The 21,556-nt window shown below is 31.1% G+C and overlaps 1 protein-coding gene across 1 annotated transcript in view; it reads left to right on the top strand.

Moving 5' to 3' along the window:
• Positions 1-3,659: 3,659 nt before the first annotated feature.
• The window catches only part of LOC140436941 (scavenger receptor class B member 1-like), a 54,742-nt gene continuing 36,845 nt past the window's right edge, over positions 3,660-21,556 (top strand). Inside the window, exon 1 of the mRNA XM_072526120.1 lies at positions 3,660-3,963. Within this exon, the coding sequence (XP_072382221.1) occupies positions 3,753-3,963 (211 nt within the window). The 5' untranslated portion in view covers positions 3,660-3,752. The remainder of the gene's footprint in view (positions 3,964-21,556) is intronic.

Genomic DNA, 21,556 nt, shown 5'->3' with positions numbered 1-21,556 from the left:
TAGAAAAGAAATATGCTTTATTGTCACTGAAAGTAGATAAATCGTCAATATTACAAAATAAAAGAATAAAAGTAAAACAAAAACAATTTATTGCAAACTTTAAATAAATTGCAAATTGAACATACTACTCGTACAAATAAAATACAACCTTAGGAACAATAAAACTTAAAGGAACAATAAAAATAAATGCAGTAAAAATTACATGAAAAAATAAATCAAAACACCAACTAACTAACTAATATTATTTACATTAAATGTGCGAGTTGTAACCCACTTGCTGCAACACACATTTCAAATCGTCCAGAAGATTTCTGGTACATGTGGCCCGAATCAGTTCGGGAGTAATTTGGCGACATGCTTGTCTTATTTTTTCTTTTAATTCCTCTAAATTTTGAGGTTTTGATTGATAAACAATATCTTTTATCGCTCCCCAAAAAAAAAGAGTCAAGAGGTGACAAATCACATGAACGTGCGGCCCACATAATTTTTGGAGAGTTGTTTGCTATCCAGTGGTTATAAAAACGGTTTTGTAGGTGGTCGCTAACGATTCTCGCATTATTTGGAGGAGCTCCGTCTTGTTGCCACCACATTGAAGAGGAATATGACGTATGACAATGATGACGTTAAGTCTAACACAGATAATAAATAGCAGTTGATGGCCATTCAAAAATTAAAATTGATGTGTTTTAAGATTTTTTTTAAAAGTCGTCTGTTTCTGAAATAATGAATTTATTCCATACATTTGCATCATACTGTATATATATATATATATATATATATATATATATATATATATATATATATATATATATATATATATATATATATATATATGTGTGTGTGTGTGTGTTACTTCGATATGTAAGTGCCAAATTTTAAAATTGTTTTAAATTAGACTGTTTTACCAACGAATTATTGACGAAATCGAAATGAAATCTATAATAATTGCCCTACCAAAGCACGAAAAATAAAAATTATTAAATTTAAATGGTTGTACCGGTGTCATTTATTACTGTTGTTACTGTTATTCATAAATGATAACATAGTTGTTAATATGAGTATATACTGACATATGTTGACAAAAGTGCGGTGTTTATAAGTTTTTAACAAGTATTCATAATCCAGATTAATGTTCTATTGTTGTTACAAGGGGGCGACTAGACTATGGATTTAAAATATATATTGCCTGATATCATAATCATAAAAAGTTCACAGACTAAGAGATTACCTAAATTAGCACTAGCCTATACTTCCACAACACTCCCAAGCTAGCCTACAAGTTTTAGTTAGATCTAAGAGCCACCATGTCTGTATGACTATTAATGAATGTATTGATTCACTTCAAAGTATATTCTCTTAATAGAAAAGGATTATTCCTACAATCGATCATCTCGTGGGTATATGTCCACATGAAAAGGTACTTTAGGCCTTTATCTGTATGTCATATGGTCAGAAGTCATTACCAGTTCTTAATTTATTTATGTCCTTATCTAGTTATCTAACCATTACGTCGTTTAAGTATTCTCGCAGTCTATAATATCCTACTCTGCATTTCTCCCACCAAGAAATACACCCAGCATCACCTCTTAATTTTACAGAACTTACTTTACCCTCTGTATGATATCTACTCGTGATCGACCCTTCATACTTTTGGCATATGTCCTAGTCTTAAGCTATCCTGTAGTATCATTCGTCTTCCTGTAGTGCCTATCCGATTCGGATGTTAACTGCCACCATGGTAATCTGTATTTTGCAAACTGCTGGTCTAAATAGATTTGTGGTTGTATTGAACCACATACATAGATTTTTCAGCTAGGAAATCCTTCACCTTCCTAGTATCATACATAACTTTATATACAGGTCTTGTCTGTTCTGTAGAAGTATTGGATAACGTTTAACCGGATCCGTTAATTTATATGGCTTAAATTAGTTTATCGCCCTTTTGATTTTGTCCTAATCTACCTTTTGCCAGATATCAGTTTTACCTGGAATCAATGAGAAGTATTGGATAATTTTCATCCAGACCCACTGATTTCTATGGCTCAAATTAGTTAATTGCCATTTGATTTTATCCAGATCTACTTTTTCTTTTAAAACATGCCAATTGTCTCTAGAAGTTACGGTTTCTAGTTGTCCATTATGCTGTTTGGTGTCTAGTTAAGTTGTCTTTGTTTTAAATTCAGAAAAGCGCATCTAAAAAAGTTTCTTTGGAGTGTATTAGCATTAAGTATTACGGTTTCTAGTTATCCATTATGCTGTTTGGTATCTAGTTAAGTTGAGTTTGTTTTAGATTTAGAAAAGCGCATACTAAAAAGTTTCTTTGGAGTGTATTAAGCATTTAGTATATATTCACCTGACTCCTTTTGGAGTGCAGGTATACGTATCTGAGTGTTCTTAGAGAAAACTTTATGGAACATTAGATATTTCTGCAAGATGTTCTATTTTCTCGCAATGTCTTGTCCACAATTCTATTTTTGTCCTTACTTCTTTATTATGTTGTCAGATCTTTGCAATATCGCTTAACTTATCTTTTTGCAAAATTAAATTTTCGTTTGACCTCTATCCTTTGATTTGTAAGGTTGTTATTCAACAGGGTTTTTTCCTATTGGAAATCCCTACTATCTTCGGACAATTATCTTCGAAAGCCGACATAACTAGCTCTTGAAAGTGTCAGCCATGTCTAAGACCATTGTATGCCTTATCGTCCCTTTAATCCTGCTTAAACAATATTCCAGGTCTGCTTTATATGTTTCTAAATATATTTTAAGAAGGATAAGATACATTTTCTTAATAGACTCATAATCTGTTATTTTTAAAAAGATAAGTTGATTGTCTGATAAGAAACCCCATCTGACTTATGTCATTTTTTAACAGTTTTAGCCACGTGAGTCGTGGTCACTATTTTATGAATTACTCCCTGTCGTTGTAAAGTTGGTTCATTTCTTACATTTTACTTATTTTAGTATAATCTAATCTTACCGCATAAAAAAACTGTAAATCACAGCCGATGATTCATTGCAATTCATTAATTCTGCAATACCTCACCAGCTGTTAAGTCTTCCTTGATGGTGGATCCGAGAATTATCTTCTTTATACCTCCTTTCCCTGTAAGTTTTATCTTTATTGTCGTTCCACATATCGCGTTACATGCACAGAAGTGTATGTAACTAATTAGTAACAAAAGTGACTAACCTTCCATCGGAGAAATATTAAATGCATAGCCTGCTCAATAGTTAGTTTTGTATATATATTTAATATATTTGGTTTTAACAAAATTAGTAAATAATTTAAAGTATAAAGAATAAATAATTTATCTTTGAAGCAGCAAATACAATTACACAATCTTATTTTAGTACATAATATACTCCAATTATCGTAAATTGGAATTTTTTAATTTTGTGTGAAAACACTATTTTAAAAGTGTTTCTAAACAATATTTTGATATGTATTGCCGTAAAAATAAACAAACTGACATCAACAAGAATCATACGATCCACGAAAGAGTGATTACGTCCATCGCAGACGTAAAAATCGGTTTGATTATGGTATCAGACGATTCTCTAAACTAGTTAAAGAGTTTAAAGATAATGCCTTGTTTATGTTTTATTTTCAACTAGATAAGAACCCAATCGCATATAAAACAGCTTCAGACGGTTTATTTCGGCTATTATCAATATTTACCGACTAAACATCAGTCGGCAAGTGCAGTTGGGTTAAGATTAGTGAGGTTAAGATCGTAAAGTGAGGTTAACATGAAGATGTTTCACGAAAATGAAACGTTGCGCGATGATGACGAACAACCGAAGGAGATTTGTAGGAACTGCTTTATGGAGAGGAATTGCAATCAGATCTTTATTAAAGGACCTGCTCTTACAAAAGAAATATTGGAAAAGGTCAATGCTGAGATAGTGCCAAAGAAAACTTATATTTTTGGTTATGAGATGAAGACTAAGAGAGTATTACGTGAGTAGATTATTTGTATTTTTTTTTAGATTTGAAATTATTAACGAACTTAACATTTTTATTATTTTTTAAAACCTTCAGTTGAGTTTTCGATTTCTTAAAATTTCTGCTTAACTATCGTAATTATAGTGAAATTTTGATCATTTTATTACACATCCTTCTTCTTAACGTGCCCTATCAAGTCTCCTTGACGTTGGCGATTAACATGGCGAAACTGTCTGTCTTGATCTATTCTAAAGAGTTGCTCAGCTTTCCTCATTCCTGTCCACTCCCTGATATTCTTCAACCAAGAGGCCTGCTTTCTACCAATTCCTCTGCGTCCTTCGATTTTACCCATCATAATAAGTTGAAGAATATTGTATCGGTCTCCCCTTACTACGTGTCCAAAATAGGCCATCTTTCTACATTTGATGTTATCAAGCAGCTCGCGAGCAGCATTTGCTCTCTCAAGGACTGCCACATTTGTCAGCATAGCCGTCCATGGAATTTTTAGTATACGTCTGTGCAGCCACATTTCAAAGACCTCCAGACGATTAATGGTGGATATTTTTAATGTCCATGCCTAGACACCGTATAAGAAGACTAACCAAATGTAGCATTTAACCATGCGCTTTCGAAGTTGAAGTTGCAAGTTATCATTACAGAAGAATGACTTCATTTTTAAAAATGTCGTGCGGGCTATCTCGATTCTACGTTTTATCTCTTGATTTGGATCTAGTTGTTCAGTAATATGGCAACCAAGATAATTAAAACTGGTCACTCTTTGAATTATATGACCATCAACATTTAATCGTGCATCTTGATGTGCTAAACGGCTAAACACCATGTGTTTTGTTTTTGAACAGTTTATGTTTAGGCCAAACTCTCTTTCCACTGTATCAATGGCATTTAAAAGGCATTGTAATCCATTCACGTCATCACTTAAAATAACTGTATCGTCTGCATATCTGATTGTATTTATCAGAATTCCATTAACTTTCACGCCCCATTCCAAATTATGCAGCTCTTCTTTAAATATTCTATCTGCATAATCTATTCTACACCTCTTTGTATTTTACATATTTCTGTTGATTTTCCGTTTATGCGAGCTGTCGCTGTTTGACGCCAGTATAACTTTTCTATGAATCGTATGTCTTGACTATCAACTCCTTTATCTTTTAATATTGTAATTAATTTGTGATGCTGTACTCGATCAAAGGCCTTTTCATAGTCAATAAATACAGCAAAGACGTCTTTTCTTTGATCTTGACATTTCTGCAGTAATACATTTAGTGCAAAGAGGGCGTCCCGAGTTCCCAGTCCATTTCTGAAGCCAAATTGTGTTTTATCCTGGTCTTCTTCACATTTATCTCTGATTCTACTGTGGATGATGCGTAGAAATATTTTCAAAGTGTGGCTCATAAGGCTTATCATTCTATAATCGCTACAGTTTTTCGGACGTTTTTTTTTTGGTAGTGTTATGAATTCGGACTTTAACCAATCTTCAGGGATATCACCAGTCGAATAAACATCATTGAAAAGCTTGACCAGTATTCCAATGTTTTCCTCATTTATAAGCTATAAATAACTAAAACATTAAAATGTATAGGTACCTATATCCATATTAAATTTATACTATAATATAACAAAATATCCCTTATACTTTACTACTTTACTGTTAATAGTATACCATTTATACTTTTTAAGAATATTTTTTGAAAAGATTCCAAATAAGAACAGCTCATTTGTCATTTGTTACACATTTCGTGTAAATCGTAATTCTACATTTATCCCAACGTAGTAAATATTTTATACGTACTATGTTAACATTTATTATTTCTGCATGATTCTTTTAAAATTGGAGATGAATCGTTCAATTTTTCCAAGTTCATTATTTATTAAACTATATAGGTACCACAAATATCTTATTTTGTGTTATAGTTTATAAATAATATGTATTTGTTTTATCCTTTTTATATTTAGTTTGATATTTAAGATACTTAAGATTAAGTTTTAGATTGAATAAGTATCTCAACCGGTCTATTTCCTTTATTCATTTTCTTCTCACCATTGCTTATCTTTTTAACCTATGGTAGTCTAGAATTATTTAAAACTATTTACCAAATATTAGCGCTTACTTGATGAAAATTCATGTTTTCACGATATTTATATGGGCGTTTTAAATAAAACATCCCAATATCTGTCTGTTTATTAATAATTTAATATTTTAACTTTTAAGTCTGTTTTTTAACTTTATCCCTGTCTTTTTGTTTTATTTTATGCAAAAAGCATCAAAATTATTGTTGAATACTTGGCTCTCTATAATAAAATGGTTGGCACATATTGAATTGTTTTACCATTTACTGTAACTAATAATAATTCTCAATCTCACATTTTTGCGATGTCTATTGTTTCAAGCAAAAATGTTAGATTTGGTTTAACTTTATTTTGGTTTTTTAGGCGTACACGCTAATCCGGTAGAGATATATGTATCTAGTATCTATCTATTAGCCAAAAATACTAACAAGGACTACGCACATAGCCTTTTTTACGTAAAATTATTCAATTGCTTCCACACATGTCCTAACACTAGTTGTTACTCCCTCATTCATGTCTCTCATAATATTTACATAATTGCCGAACACTCCTTTATCTTTGCGTCCCTGCCACAGAATCTCTCGAGGAACTCTATTATATGCTTTCTTAAGATCAATGAATACCATATAAGCGTTTTTTTATGTTTCCATTAAGTGCCTTATGATGAAAATTGCAGTTGTTGTTGATCTGCCTTGCACAAAAGCAAATTAATGATCGAATATTTCGGTTTCTTGACTTATCCGTCTAGCAGTTAGTCTTCCTCGTATTTTTATGGTGTGACTAAATAGTTTTATGAACCTTTAGTTCATACACGCATATATCCAATTAGTTCAGTCGTCAGAGAGTTGCCCCTAAATATCATACGAACAAACTGAATTTTGCAGAGAATATTAATTTTGGGACTTCAGAAAAAAAGCAAAAACGTTTATCACTTTTACCCCCGAGCTTCCACCTAAAACCTTCCGCACAGGGGGATAAAAACGCAGAAAAATCGATTTACCAAGAATCTGTACACCGTAGAAAAAAATCTTTCAAATGAAAAATGTAGCGAGATAATTTCAAACAAAAATGCTAATTAGCATTTTTTATGTAGAATAAACCGTTCTCTTAGAAACAACACTTGAAGCGACCGTCGATTTTGCTAGTCAGTTACTCACGCGAAATCAATGTTCAATAAAATTTGTATCAACTCGACGGTAAGAATTGGATAACTTTTGATACAAGTGACCAATCGACAAAAATGAAAATGTGTTTTAAAGGTCGAGTTCAGCTTTTGTATGCAGTTTTTGTATCTTGCCTCAAATAAACTCAGATTTTTTAAAGGTGTTAAATAAATAAACTTTGCGCGATTTTTGCCATTTTTTTATGATTTCCGTGAGATTAATAAAATTGATCATTGTCATTGGCCAGTTGTAGTAAAATTTGATTTTTGGATATCTATCTTTAAAACCTCTTCTTCTTCTTAACGTGTCCCATCCCTAAGGTCATTTGCGATCATCATGGCCCATTTGACTCTATCTGCAGCCGTTCTGAAAAGTTATATTGACGTTTTCCCACTCCATTGTCTCAGATTCTTCAGCCAGGACGTGCGTCTTCTCTCCGGTCCTCTTTTGCCTTCCATCTTCCCTTGTATGAACAGCCGCAAAACCTATGATATGAAATTTTAATTTTGAGTTGTGGTAACAAATAATATTTGTTATCATATTATGATGCATTTGAAATATGAACGCAGCATGCAGAAAACGCAGAATTTAATGCTTTACATTATAAACTATCACACGTCACGGGAAATACATTTAAGAATACGATTTTGGATCCAGTTTATTGCAACCGTTTTGTTCTTTTGAAAAACGTATTAGCTTTTTTTTATCTCTTAACATCTACTTCTTGATTTTTTATAGTAGTCATCGATATTTTGGTTTAGTTTCTCTTTTACTTCAATGTCCAGAAAGTTCCAAAAAGCAAGTTATGCTGTTGACTTAGTGTCTTACTAACTATTACCTTGCAGTCGTTACATGCACATAGGATATCTTTTTTTCTTGTCATGAAATAATCTATTTGAAAGTGAATCTCTCTTTTGCCTTTTCTGCTTTTTGTATCTAATAAGTCGAATTTCTATATTTTAAAAGGATGTGTTAACAATCGCCATGTCTAATGCTGTTGCTAATTCAACATATTATCTTCAGCTTGAATGGTAAATCCAGAGCCTAGTCCTCCATGTATTGCTTCGTATTGTATTGAACCTTTCGTGGATTGGCCCAAATGTGCATTAAAATTACCTATTACGACTTTCTCCTCTGATAGAATATCACTCAGTATGTCACCTAATTGAATATAGAACACTTTTATTTCATTCTCACACAATCCGTTTAAGGAACATACACACACAACATTTAATACTTCTTTATAAAACTATAAACTTCACTGACATTATTGTGTCAATAATTCTTAAAACTTCTACTACGTTATATTTCATTTTACTATCAGCAATTACACCAACTCTGTTCCTAGTGTTACTTTTTCCTATATACTACAGTCTGCTTCTTTCACCTAGTTCATCCGCTCTTTGTTCCTAGTCCTTAAATGCAAGCAATTTGTTCCCTTCTCTTTTAAGCGTATCTAGTAACTTCACTGTGGTCCCATGTACTTTAAGGAAGGTTTTTAATCACTATATTCCGCCAGACCTAATGTATAGAGCAAAAATATTGGTTTTTACCAGAAAAGTAACCAATAAAATACAAGTGGCACAGAGAGCAATGAAGAGGTGAATGTTGAATATACCCCTCAGAGACAGAGTCTAATAGAAATGTAGAATATGGAACAAGAAAATTTTAGGATGGAGAACTAAACACAATACTTATCATAATCGAGGATGGAACATACACAGGGTGGAACCTTTGAATAAATGTTAACATGTAGCTGATAAACGACGGAAGTGACGTCACATTACTAGCTACAATGTCCGATGTGAATTTCACAGGTGATTAACGTGAAAATACTTATCCACTATCATGTCCTGTACAACTTAGTTTTCACACCACCAATGTAACCAAAGTAAAGTATTAGTGCATTTTTGTATAGACCAGGATCCCTGCTGTAAGGAATGTCTTATAAGCCAATGTATTGTTGCCCGCATCATGCTACTAGGAGGCTCGGAATACCTTGTGACTTATTGACAGTATTTTCCACTTATTTTCTCATCTCTTCTCCCAGTAAATACTTCGTCCGAAAATTAGATTCGATTGTATAAGTATAGTATGACTTTAAACATGCATTGCTTTTTTGTATATTTGCTCTCCTTTGTTCACATAAATATTTAAGATGATTTGTAGATTTTCGATTTTTGTGCTTAGATTTTGTAACATTTATCAATAAAAAAAAATACAGATTTTCAAAAAATATCTTTAGAAAACCGTTACTAAAACTGTGTTTCTTTTACGAAAGTCATAATCAGCTTATTTGATTTTCCCTGTATATTTAAAACGCCCATCCTGTTGATAACGTTGGGCCTCGACTAAGTTATATTTAGGCGAAACCCAGAATGGGTTGATAAACTTTTGACACTTAAAATCACGCCATATTTTGTTTCATTGATATTGCGTAACTCATTGATACGATAATTTTTATCTGATACATTATCGCTTACTACTGAAATAGTTTATTGATTGAGTATTTAGTCTTAAAGTCTTGGCTTCTTATTTATATTTATTTCTGTTTCGTAGGAGATACTGCGATGTAAGGTCTGACACATGGATAGGATTTTCTATGTTAAATTAATTAAACATAAATATTAATTATTAATCATGACGCAACAGTGTCATTTTTTTTTAATTTTTATTCATTATAGAATATTTTTGGATTAGGGGACTCACAACAAAATATTTAAAAATTTATGTACCTCCTACAAAATTTGTCATTTGCACTTTAAATTGACTTATTTTTAAATCTATGAATACTTCCAAAGCCTTTTCCATTATCAAGGGTGCTTATATTCAAACGATTTTATTCCTAGTTTTTTAAAGTCATATATTATTTCAGTCAATATCAACTTTTAGCGTTTAGGAAGAAAAAGATGTAGAGGAACAAAGGTTTAGAAACATAATAGCTACTTTCTGGAGGACACAAATTGTAAAGGTGTGAACAGTTATCAATTTAAACATAAATAAATTTAATTACATTAAATTATTATAATCATTATTTCAAAAAATTTGTATAAATGTTTATATTCTTAGCATATAACTACGTAATTAATTGAAACATCATGTTTGTTGAACGTTGGCGTCGAGTTGGTTGGCGTCGAGGTGAGAAGCCACCTTCTTTGTATTTTTTCTCCGTCTATTGACCAAAAAACCCACCACTATTTGAGTGATCCTTAATTTGTATATATATATATATATATATATATATATATATATATATATATATATATATATATATACATATATATATATATATATATATATATATATATATATATATATATATATATATATATATATAGAAAAGAAATTTAATCTTTGCAGATTAGTTAAATAGTAAACTCTTAAATATTGGGGAAATCTGCAAGAAATACTCTAATGTGTATCAATTGTTTCGCCGAACGTTTTCGCCAAAGAGAATTAATTTGGCTTCTTCAGGGCTGAAAGAAAATAAATTATAATTAGCTACCATATATTATCTATTAAAACATTATTGATCTTACCGTAACTTAGAATTGTAGAGTTAGAATATTAAAAAACTTTGCTAGTAACATAGTGGTGTTTTTTGTTACTATGTGCCAAAAAAAGTTTTTTATAAGAATTGAAATGTATGGTAGCTTCGAACTTGACACGTAAAGGCTTACCCAAGGTTAATCGAAAAACCCAATGCAACTACATTTAAAAGGAGGTAATTCTTTGAAATGTCGGCAATAACTAAATTTTTGATTTTTAGATAGTTAAAAGTGAGGTTCTGTTTAAGCCAGAACGCAAGCGCTGACAACTTCATTATAGTTGGTATGAATCTTTATGTCGTTAAGGTTCATTGGTAAAAAACGAATGAATTTAAATCCCAGTAAAGGGAAATATTATTTTGATTTTCTTTATTTAATTATATTATATTGTTCATGTATTATTGAATCTTATTGAGACGTATCTAAGAAAAGCAAGGGAATGTTATATATTTTTTGTTAATGAAAATTAATTATAAAGGTATGTTAGTTGTTAATGGATATATCAGTCAAGTTAGTAATCTGTGATATAGTATTGTTCTTGGTATCTGATTTAAGTAACAGGTGGTATATATCGCTTAGATTCTTGATGTCACTCTTAACATTAATGGAGAAATCGTTAAGAAAAATATAAGACATTTCAATGAACTCTCTTTTAGATTTATTGTTCTCACGGTGGAGAATTGTGGTGTTGGTATAGTCCATGAGATGACCAGTGGAATGGACATGTTTAGCTAATGCACAACGGTCAGGGTGAAGTCGAGAATCACTTTTGTGTAGTGTAATACGTGATTTCAATAATTGAGATGTTTGACCGATGTAGGAATTGTTGCAAGAGAGACATGGAATGTTGTAGACAATATTACTAAGCCTATCTATGGGAGTCTTATCTTTTATCTTAGAATAAAGATTATTAATTGTTAGGGCTGATCTACAAGCTACATTAAGTTTAATGTTGTTATTATTATTGCCAAAGCTATTTTCAACACTTTTCAGAATCCTTGTTAACCCCGGAGTGATATCTCTGAAATATGGTAATGAAAAATATTTGTTTATAGGAGTATCAGAGACTGGGTTCCCACTTAAGACATCAGGATCAGCATTGTTAGTCGCGAAGGAAGGTGAAATATCTTCGTTATGAATAGTATTAAACAAAATCTTATTAACTAATGGTGTTGGATAAGCGTTTGAAATAAAAAGTTTCTGTAGGATTTGTAGGTTTTTTGTATGAAATGAAGAATCTGATAGTTTTGTTACTCTATTTTTCATCTGTTTGATTAAGTTGACTTTGGTAGAATTATTATGGTATGAGTTGTAGTTAAGGTATCTACCAGAATGGGTCGGTTTTTGATACCAATCTATTTTGATGTTGTTGGTTTCCCTGATCATCCTTATGTCGAGAAAGGGGACGGACCAATTACCATCTTCCCTCTCTATAGTGAACTGGATGTAGGGGTCATAACCATTAAAAGTGTCTAATAGTTCATCTACCTTGTCATTGGGTATAGCCAAAATGATATCATCAACATATTTTTTAATAAATGGAATATTAAAGGATAGTAAAGGAATGACTGAGTCTAATACATAATCCATAACGTAAGTTGCAATGATAGGAGAAATCTTAGCTCCCATAGGGGTACCGAAAGTTTGTTGATAGAATTTATCATTAAATGAGAAGTAAGTGTTGTTAAAGAGAAATTCGACGATGCTGATGAATCTGTCGTAAGACATGGAACAACAACCTCTAATACGGTCCCAGTTGATCTCTATTGATGTCAAACATATTCCTAGATGAACATTGCTGAATAAGGATACAATGTCAAGGCTAACGAGGACATAATTTGATGGAAGTATGTAGCCATTATATTTATTAACCATCTCAAAAGAATCTTTAATGTAATATTGACTTTCATAATTATATGCATTAGTAATTATTATTTATAATAATATAATTACATATAATGGCTACATACTTCCATCAAATTATGTCCTCGTTAGCCTTGACGTTGTATCCTTATTCAGCAATGTTCATCTAGGAATATGTTTGACATCAATAGAGATCAACTGGGACCGTATTAGAGGTTGTTGTTCCATGTCTTACGACAGATTCATCAGCATCGTCGAATTTCTCTTTAACAACACTTACTTCTCATTTAATGATAAATTCTATCAACAAACTTTCGGTACCCCTATGGGAGCTAAGATTTCTCCTATCATTGCAACTTACGTTATGGATTATGTATTAGACTCAGTCATTCCTTTACTATCCTTTAATATTCCATTTATTAAAAAATATGTTGATGATATCATTTTGGCTATACCCAATGACAAGGTAGATGAACTATTAGACACTTTTAATGGTTATGACCCCTACATCCAGTTCACTATAGAGAGGGAAGATGGTAATTGGTCCGTCCCCTTTCTCGACATAAGGATGATCAGGGAAACCAACAACATCAAAATAGATTGGTATCAAAAACCGACCCATTCTGGTAGATACCTTAACTACAACTCATACCATAATAATTCTACCAAAGTCAACTTAATCAAACAGATGAAAAATAGAGTAACAAAACTATCAGATCCTTCATTTCATACAAAAAACCTACAAATCCTACAGAAACTTTTTATTTCAAACGCTTATCCAACACCATTAGTTAATAAGATTTTGTTTAATACTATCCATAACGAAGATATTTCACCTTCCTTCGCGACTAACAATGCTGATCCTGATGTCTTAAGTGGGAACCCAGTCTCTGATACTCCTATAAACAAATATTTTTCATCACCATATTTCAGAGATATCACTCCGGGGTTAACAAGGATTCTGAAAAGTGTTGAAAATAGCTTTGGCAATAATAATAACAACATTAAACTTAATGTAGCTTGTAGATCAGCCCTAACAATTAATAATCTTTATACTAAGATAAAAGATAAGACTCCCATAGATAGGCTTAGTAATATTGTCTACAACATTCCATGTCTCTCTTGCAACAATTCCTACATCGGTCAAACATCTCAATTATTGAAATCACGTATTACACTACACAAAAGTGAATCTCGACTTCACCCTGACCGTTGTGCATTAGCTAAACATGTCCATTCCACTAGTCATCTCATGGACTATACCAACACCACAATTCTCCACCGTGAGAACAATAAATCTAAAAGAGAGTTCATTGAAATGTCTTATATTTTTCTTAACGATTTCTCCATTAATGTTAAGAGTGACATCAAGAATCTAAGCGATATATACCACCTGTTACTTAAATCAGATACCAAGAACAATACTATATCACAGATTACTAACTTGACTGATATATCCATTAACAACTAACATACCTTTATAATTAATTTTCATTAACAAAAAATATATAACATTCCCTTGCTTTTCTTAGATACGTCTCAATAAGATTCAATAATACATGAACAATATAATATAATTAAATAAAGAAAATCAAAATAATATTTCCCTTTACTGGGATTTAAATTCATTCGTTTTTTACCAATGAACCTTAACGACATAAAGATTCATACCAACTATAATGAAGTTGTCAGCGCTTGCGTTCTGGCTTAAACAGAACCTCACTTTTAACTATCTAAAAATCAAAAATTTAGTTATTGCCGACATTTCAAAGAATTACCTCCTTTTAAATGTAGTTGCATTGCGTTTTTCGATTAACCTTGGGTAAGCCTTTACGTGTCAAGTTCGAAGCTACCATACATTTCAATTCTTATAAAAAACTTTTTTTGGCACATAGTAACAAAAAACACCACTATGTTACTAGCAAAGTTTTTTAATATTCTAACTCTACAATTCTAAGTTACGGTAAGATCAATAATGTTTTAATAGATAATATATGGTAGCTAATTATAATTTATTCTCTTTCAGCCCTGAAGAAGCCAAATTAATTCTCTTTGGCGAAAACGTTCGGCGAAACAATTGATACACATTAGAGTATTTCTTGCAGATTTCCCCAATATTTAAGAGTTTACTATATATATATATATATATATATATATATATATATATATATATATATATATATATATATATATATACATATACTATATATATATATATATATATATATATATATATATATATATATATATATATATATTGTTATGATTGTTTATTTTGACTTTAATCTTAGTTTATTGAGCCAATAAAAAAGAATTATAACTTATTTGTTATCAAAAGTAAAATAATCCTTATATTACCTGTGTTCGATGGATTCAAAAGATTTTCTAGTTGTCTTTTATCGGGAGGAGAAGAAAGGATAAGAATACAAATATATTATATTACAAAGATTTACGTTTCTTTATTTTATATGAACGAATAAAACAATTATTAAATTCTGTCGTTATCTTATCAATCAGCATACAAGAAAATAAATCAAATTTTTATGATAATAAGATTATAAAGCTACATACATTTATATTACGTGAAAAACCAATTTTACTTAAAATTTTCTTTACTTGAAACAAAAAAACAACAAAACTTTAAACTTTTGATTAGCCTAACAAAACCTCAGTTCTTAAATTTGAATGCTAATGACCATGATGTCGAAACGATCCTTCACAGATATAAAATTCAATTGTACAAACACTTACAGCTTATTTTCTTCTTGAGTTGTATGTTGGAAAATACCCAGAAAAGTCCAGTCTCCTCAACGATGTGATCTCTCCTCTTTGGCACCTCGGCTCTTTCTTAACGTCTCTGCAAACCTCCTGCAGACTACACAAAAAACACCTGATTCACTTCTCCAAACTCAGCTATTTATTTATGACACCAGGACCTCCTTTTGTCAACTTGATGCCGTAAGAATACTTTCACATATACTTTATAAAATGCCCACGGTAGAAACAAGGACCTCTTTAAATCTACTTGTTATCTCCTTCTTCAAACTATTCACTTCTTTTCGTTACGCCGGTATCCAAACTCACGAACCACACCCTATCTTGAGACAAACGACTGTTTCCTTTCGATGACCAAAATATGACTAACTTCTCCTCTCTCATGATCGACTCACAAATTCCCATTTAAACACGACCGTCCAATCAAAAGCTCAAATTGTGTTTACCATGATTCTGGAAAAGCCTAATTTCGGTTTCAGAGAAAAACTAAATAGCTTACTTTAAAATTGGTTTTTTCAATACATCATTTATACATATTTCAAAAGATTAGAATATGGTCATTTAATACTCGACTATACAAACAATGAAAAGATTAACTTACAGGTAAAATGTCTTCTAATTCTAAACAAAGGTTTTTTGATAATTTTGTTTGAAACGGAAACAAATTTCTATTCTTATCTACACTAAATCTTGTCTTAAATTACTATATACATTTTTGTTTATAATGATATCTTGAAATTTTATTTCGATGGATTTTTTTATTTATTTTTCTTTGGTTGGGAAAGAAAAAGTATGACAAATCCCCGCCTTTGCATATGATAAAAATTACTGAATTATGCAGGGATTTTTCTCTATGCAAAAACAATACCAGTATTTTATTCATAATATTTGTAAACATCGTTCATATTATAAATTCCCCTAATCTTGTCTGATTCTATGTGCTTCAACTCGTAACTATTTATCCCATTCTCATTGTTTACTATGTACGGACCCTCAAAAACAGGCGTTAACTTTCCGCATACGTTGCTAGGTATGTTGGACACGCGCAATGCTCTCACCATAACCTTCTCACCTTTTATGAAAGTAACTGGTCTTCTTTTCCTATTTTGTTCTTGCCTCTGGATATATTTTTCGTTTGCTCTCCCCAATCTCCTCTGCTTCTCTGTCCTTGTTTCATTGCAAAATTCATTTCCACTGTTTGTTCTTTGTCTAAATTATTTTTTCGTTTCTCATTTTCCTTTTCCATTTCCTTACTGTCCTGTTCTTCTTCTTTTTCCTCTGTGATTTTCATCGTGTTATTTTTGAAATCTATCACCACATGTTTTTCTGCCAATTCATCCACTCCTACGATCATATCATGCGACATGTTTGGCATCACAACACATTGTAGTGCATAAAATTTCTTATCCAATCGTACTTTTATTCGTATTCCTTCATTTATCGTTGCCAAAGTCCGTTTATTTGCGCCCACTAAATTTACCTTGGGAATTTTGTAAATCAAATTCGTTAAATTAACTTTCTCTATTAGTTTTCTGTTGATCAGTGTAATTTCCGATCCAGTATCAATCATAGTTTTAATCGGTGTCTCGTTGATAAAACCATCTACAAATTTCAGATTTGCCCCACTTATTTTGTCCTTATTTTCTGCCAATTTAATAAATTCCTTCGGGTGACAAAAAATTCCTGTTTGTTTCTTTGTCTTTAGTGAGCGCCTTCGTGAAAAGACGCTTGCTGTTCTTGTTCGCTTCTACTTTCGTCGCTTTGTCTTTCATCCTCATATTCCTCTATGTGTGTGTTGTTGACCGCTCTTCTATTTTCTCTTGGTCTCTCGGACCCGTATCGGTTTCCGCGATTTTCCGGTTCATTCGTTCTATTATTATTTCGGTTTTCCTGATATGTGCGAGTGTTGTTTCTATTCTGGTTCTCTCGATATCTGTTTTCGTTCCATTGCCGATTTCTTTGTTCATAGTTTACTCTTCCGTTGTCTCTACTTTCGTTTTCCCTCCTCGGGACAAATTCTCTTCTTGTGTACTCTCTCCTAAAGTTTTGTCCTCTATCTCTATAGTCTTGATTTTCTCGTTGTCTATAATTTTCTTGCGTTCTCCTCATTTTTCTTTCTCTTAATTTTGCTTCTCGTATTTGTAAGAATTGACATAAACTGTCAATATCTTTGTAGTTTTGTAGAGTTATGTGATCTTCTAAGGTATCTTCAAAATGTCTGGCTATTAGTTCCACTAGCTGTTCGGACGAATAGTTGTAATGTAAGTGTCTTGCATTGTTGTATAGTTGTAGGGCATATGTTTTTTCTGATATACCTATACTATCCTGGTATCTCCCATTTTGTAATTCCTTGTTTATCTCTATCTGTTGTATTTTCCCCCAGAAATAATTCAGAAATTTTTGTTCAAATGTTTGCCAATTTTGCAATTCTTTTTCTTTGCTATCAAACCATAAACTTGCCTCATCTTTAAGATGGTTCCTTATCGTTTCCTTTGCTGTTTCGAAATTACCGATATGTCGTACTTTCTTTTTTAAATTTTTAATGAAAATTACTGGGTGTAATTTTTTTACGTCTCCGCCAAACTGTATTTTTGCTTCGCTTGTTCCATGGATGATAACTTCTTTTCTCTCTACTCCTCTTAGTTCAATTTCTGCCATTTGTTTTTTATTTTGCTTTAATCTTCTTTCTACTTCTTTCCTGTCTTCTTGTAGCGCCATTTCAAATTTTTCTTCTAACTGTTCTAATTCCTTTTTCTGGACAGTCTTAATATCTTTCATTTTAGTTTCTATTTCTTCTCTTTGCGTCTCTAGTTTACTCTCTGTTTCTTCTCTGACTTTTTCTAAACAGACTTTTACATCATTTTCATATTTGTCCAAACGCTTTTCCATTTTCCTATCATTTTCTTCTAATTTTTGTTCATAGTTTTCCAGACGCTGCTCTATATTCCTGTTATTTAGTTCTATTGCTTGTCTTGTTTCCCGTTGGATTTCTTCCATTTTTTGTGACTGGAGTTGCATTAGTTGTAATATTTTATCTATCCCTGATGGTTCTTTTCTCTCCTCGACTATTGTAACATTTCCTTCATTATCCGATCCTTCTTCCAAAATTGTTTCATCTTCTCTGTTATCCTTCTTCCTTTCATGCATTTTGCTTTGGCTCCTTGTGGTCGACATATTCGTTAGATTATTTATCCCCGCCAAATATTGAGCTTTAAAATTTGTGCAATAATATCCCCGCCAAATATGAAATTCGAGTAATGTTGCAAAGACGAAAACTTTTCCTCTTATCCCAAATGCAATAAATTCAAATAAATGCAATAAAAATTTTAAAATTTTGTCATTTGTAAAAATCAATCAAATATCATAAATTATATCATGTAAAAATTTGTACCTAGAGAAATTTGAAATGTAATGTCATAAAAGCAAATATTATAAACTTTAACCATCGGCAAATAAATTTTCAATCAATCTGCTTTCTTTCTCTATCCGTTTAAATTTTAACTAGAAATACTTTCTACGCCTTACACGTTGGGGGCCATTTGTTATGATTGTTTATTTTGACTTTAATCTTAGTTTATTGAGCCAATAAAAAAGAATTATAACTTATTTGTTATCAAAAGTAAAATAATCCTTATATTACCTGTGTTCGATGGATTCAAAAGATTTTCTAGTTGTCTTTTATCGGGAGGAGAAGAAAGGATAAGAATACAAATATATTATATTACAAAGATTTACGTTTCTTTATTTTATATGAACGAATAAAACAATTATTAAATTCTGTCGTTATCTTATCAATCAGCATACAAGAAAATAAATCAAATTTTTATGATAATAAGATTATAAAGCTACATACATTTATATTACGTGAAAAACCAATTTTACTTAAAATTTTCTTTACTTGAAACAAAAAAACAACAAAACTTTAAACTTTTGATTAGCCTAACAAAACCTCAGTTCTTAAATTTGAATGCTAATGACCATGATGTCGAAACGATCCTTCACAGATATAAAATTCAATTGTACAAACACTTACAGCTTATTTTCTTCTTGAGTTGTATGTTAGAAAATACCCAGAAAAGTCCAGTCTCCTCAACGATGTGATCTCTCCTCTTTGGCACCTCGGCTCTTTCTTAACGTCTCTGCAAACCTCCTGCAGACTACACAAAAAACACCTGATTCACTTCTCCAAACTCAGCTATTTATTTATGACACCAGGACCTCCTTTTGTCAACTTGATGCCGTAAGAATACTTTCATATATACTTTATAAAATGCCCACGGTAGATACAAGGACCTCTTTAAATCTACTTGTTATCTCCTTCTTCAAACTATTCACTTCTTTTCGTTACGCCGGTATCCAAACTCACGAACCACACCCTATCTTGAGACAAACGACTGTTTCCTTTCGATGACCAAAATATGACTAACTTCTCCTCTCTCATGATCGACTCACAAATTCCCATTTAAACACGACCGTCCAATCAAAAGCTCAAATTGTGTTTACCATGATTTTGGAAAAGCCTAATTTCTGTTTCAGAGAAAAACTAAATAGCTTACTTTAAAATTGGTTTTTTCAATACATCATTTATACATATTTCAAAAGATTAGAATATGGTCATTTAATACTCGACTATACAAACAATGAAAAGATTAACTTACAGGTAAAATGTCTTCTAATTCTAAACAAAGGTTTTTTGATAATTTTGTTTAAAACGGAAAAAGGTCGTTTGCCAAACAAATTTCTATTCTTATCTACACTAAATCTTATCTTAAATTACTATATACATTTTTGTTTATAATGATATCTTGAAATTTTATTTCGATGGATTTTTTTATTTATTTTTCTTTGATTGGAAAAGAAAAAGTATGACAATATATATATATATATATATATATATATATATATATATATATATATATATATATATATATATATATATATATATATATATATATATGTATATATAATATATGGAATAACAACAATCCTACTCTTACTATTTTTACAACATTTAACTGTATATGGCGTAAAAATAGTAAAGATAGGAATGTTGTTTTTTTTTCATCAACTGGTGTTTTTTAAATTTGTCCTTAAATACAAAATTTTCAACAGCAATCCCTTTGATTTTTTTATGATCCGCCTTTTACCCATTTACTTTTTCTTCGATAAAATCGATAAAATGTAAAGTTCTCGACTTATTCGTGAAAAGTCGATTGAAAACATAAGAACAATTAAAATTATTGAATCACGAATAAGTCTAATTAATACTATTTATTTTTCGAACAAACTATTCCCTACTCACTGTTTAAATTTTAAGAAAATCAATGCATGTTGAAGTAATTCGCAGTTTAATACCTTTTAGTAGTATCCTTAGTATATAAACAATAAGTTCTACACAGCTGATTCGTATTAGAATAATGAATATGTTAAAACCAATGTGTGAAAACTATTAAAAATAGATAAACAACAATAAAAATTATTATTTATTTCCTGAGAAACAGATGAAATATATTGGCAAAGATATTTTCATTGGAATGTATTAATATGTAGTTACTTTAATAATCATTATGTTGATATATAATTGAGGGTCATTACTATTTTATCATTACACCTTTTACCGGAAAACCAACAAGTTCAACAGTAGTCTGCTCTTGTGGTGTTTACAGTTTACAGTTATGATTGAAGGTCTATAAGGATTATTAATGCTGTTGTTTAAGAAAGGTATGTAAAATAAGTTTAAACTGCTTTGTCTGCAACTCTAAAGACAATTGACTGAATCTTGTTTTTTTTATGTTGGTAATTCCAACGCTTTCCAAAATCTTTCCATTAAAAACTGTCATAGACTCTCTATAGCGTGATAGAACTATTGATTATATAGATAGAAGTATATGGATTTATTTTGTAAATTAATGTTTTTATTACTTTTTTAATTTCCCCTATTTAGTCTGTTTCTGTATTCATCTTGGTGTAAGTGCAACAAATTATACGAAAAAAGATGACACTAAAAATTTAAATAATAGGAAAACTAGAGGATTAAATAAATGAAATGAATTATAAGAAAAAAATAAAAAATGAAGACTGTTTCCAGTATAGCCCTGTTCCAGGGCAACAACTAATAATAAACACGGAAGAAGCTATAGCCACCTGAGGAAAGTTTATTGTTAGTTG

This window comes from Diabrotica undecimpunctata, chromosome 3 (genome assembly GCF_040954645.1).
Source record: "Diabrotica undecimpunctata isolate CICGRU chromosome 3, icDiaUnde3, whole genome shotgun sequence".
Classification (NCBI taxonomy): Eukaryota; Metazoa; Arthropoda; class Insecta; order Coleoptera; family Chrysomelidae; genus Diabrotica; species Diabrotica undecimpunctata.
The sequence above is the reverse complement of the archived record's forward strand: the minus strand, read 5'-3'. Positions and strand labels throughout refer to the sequence as shown.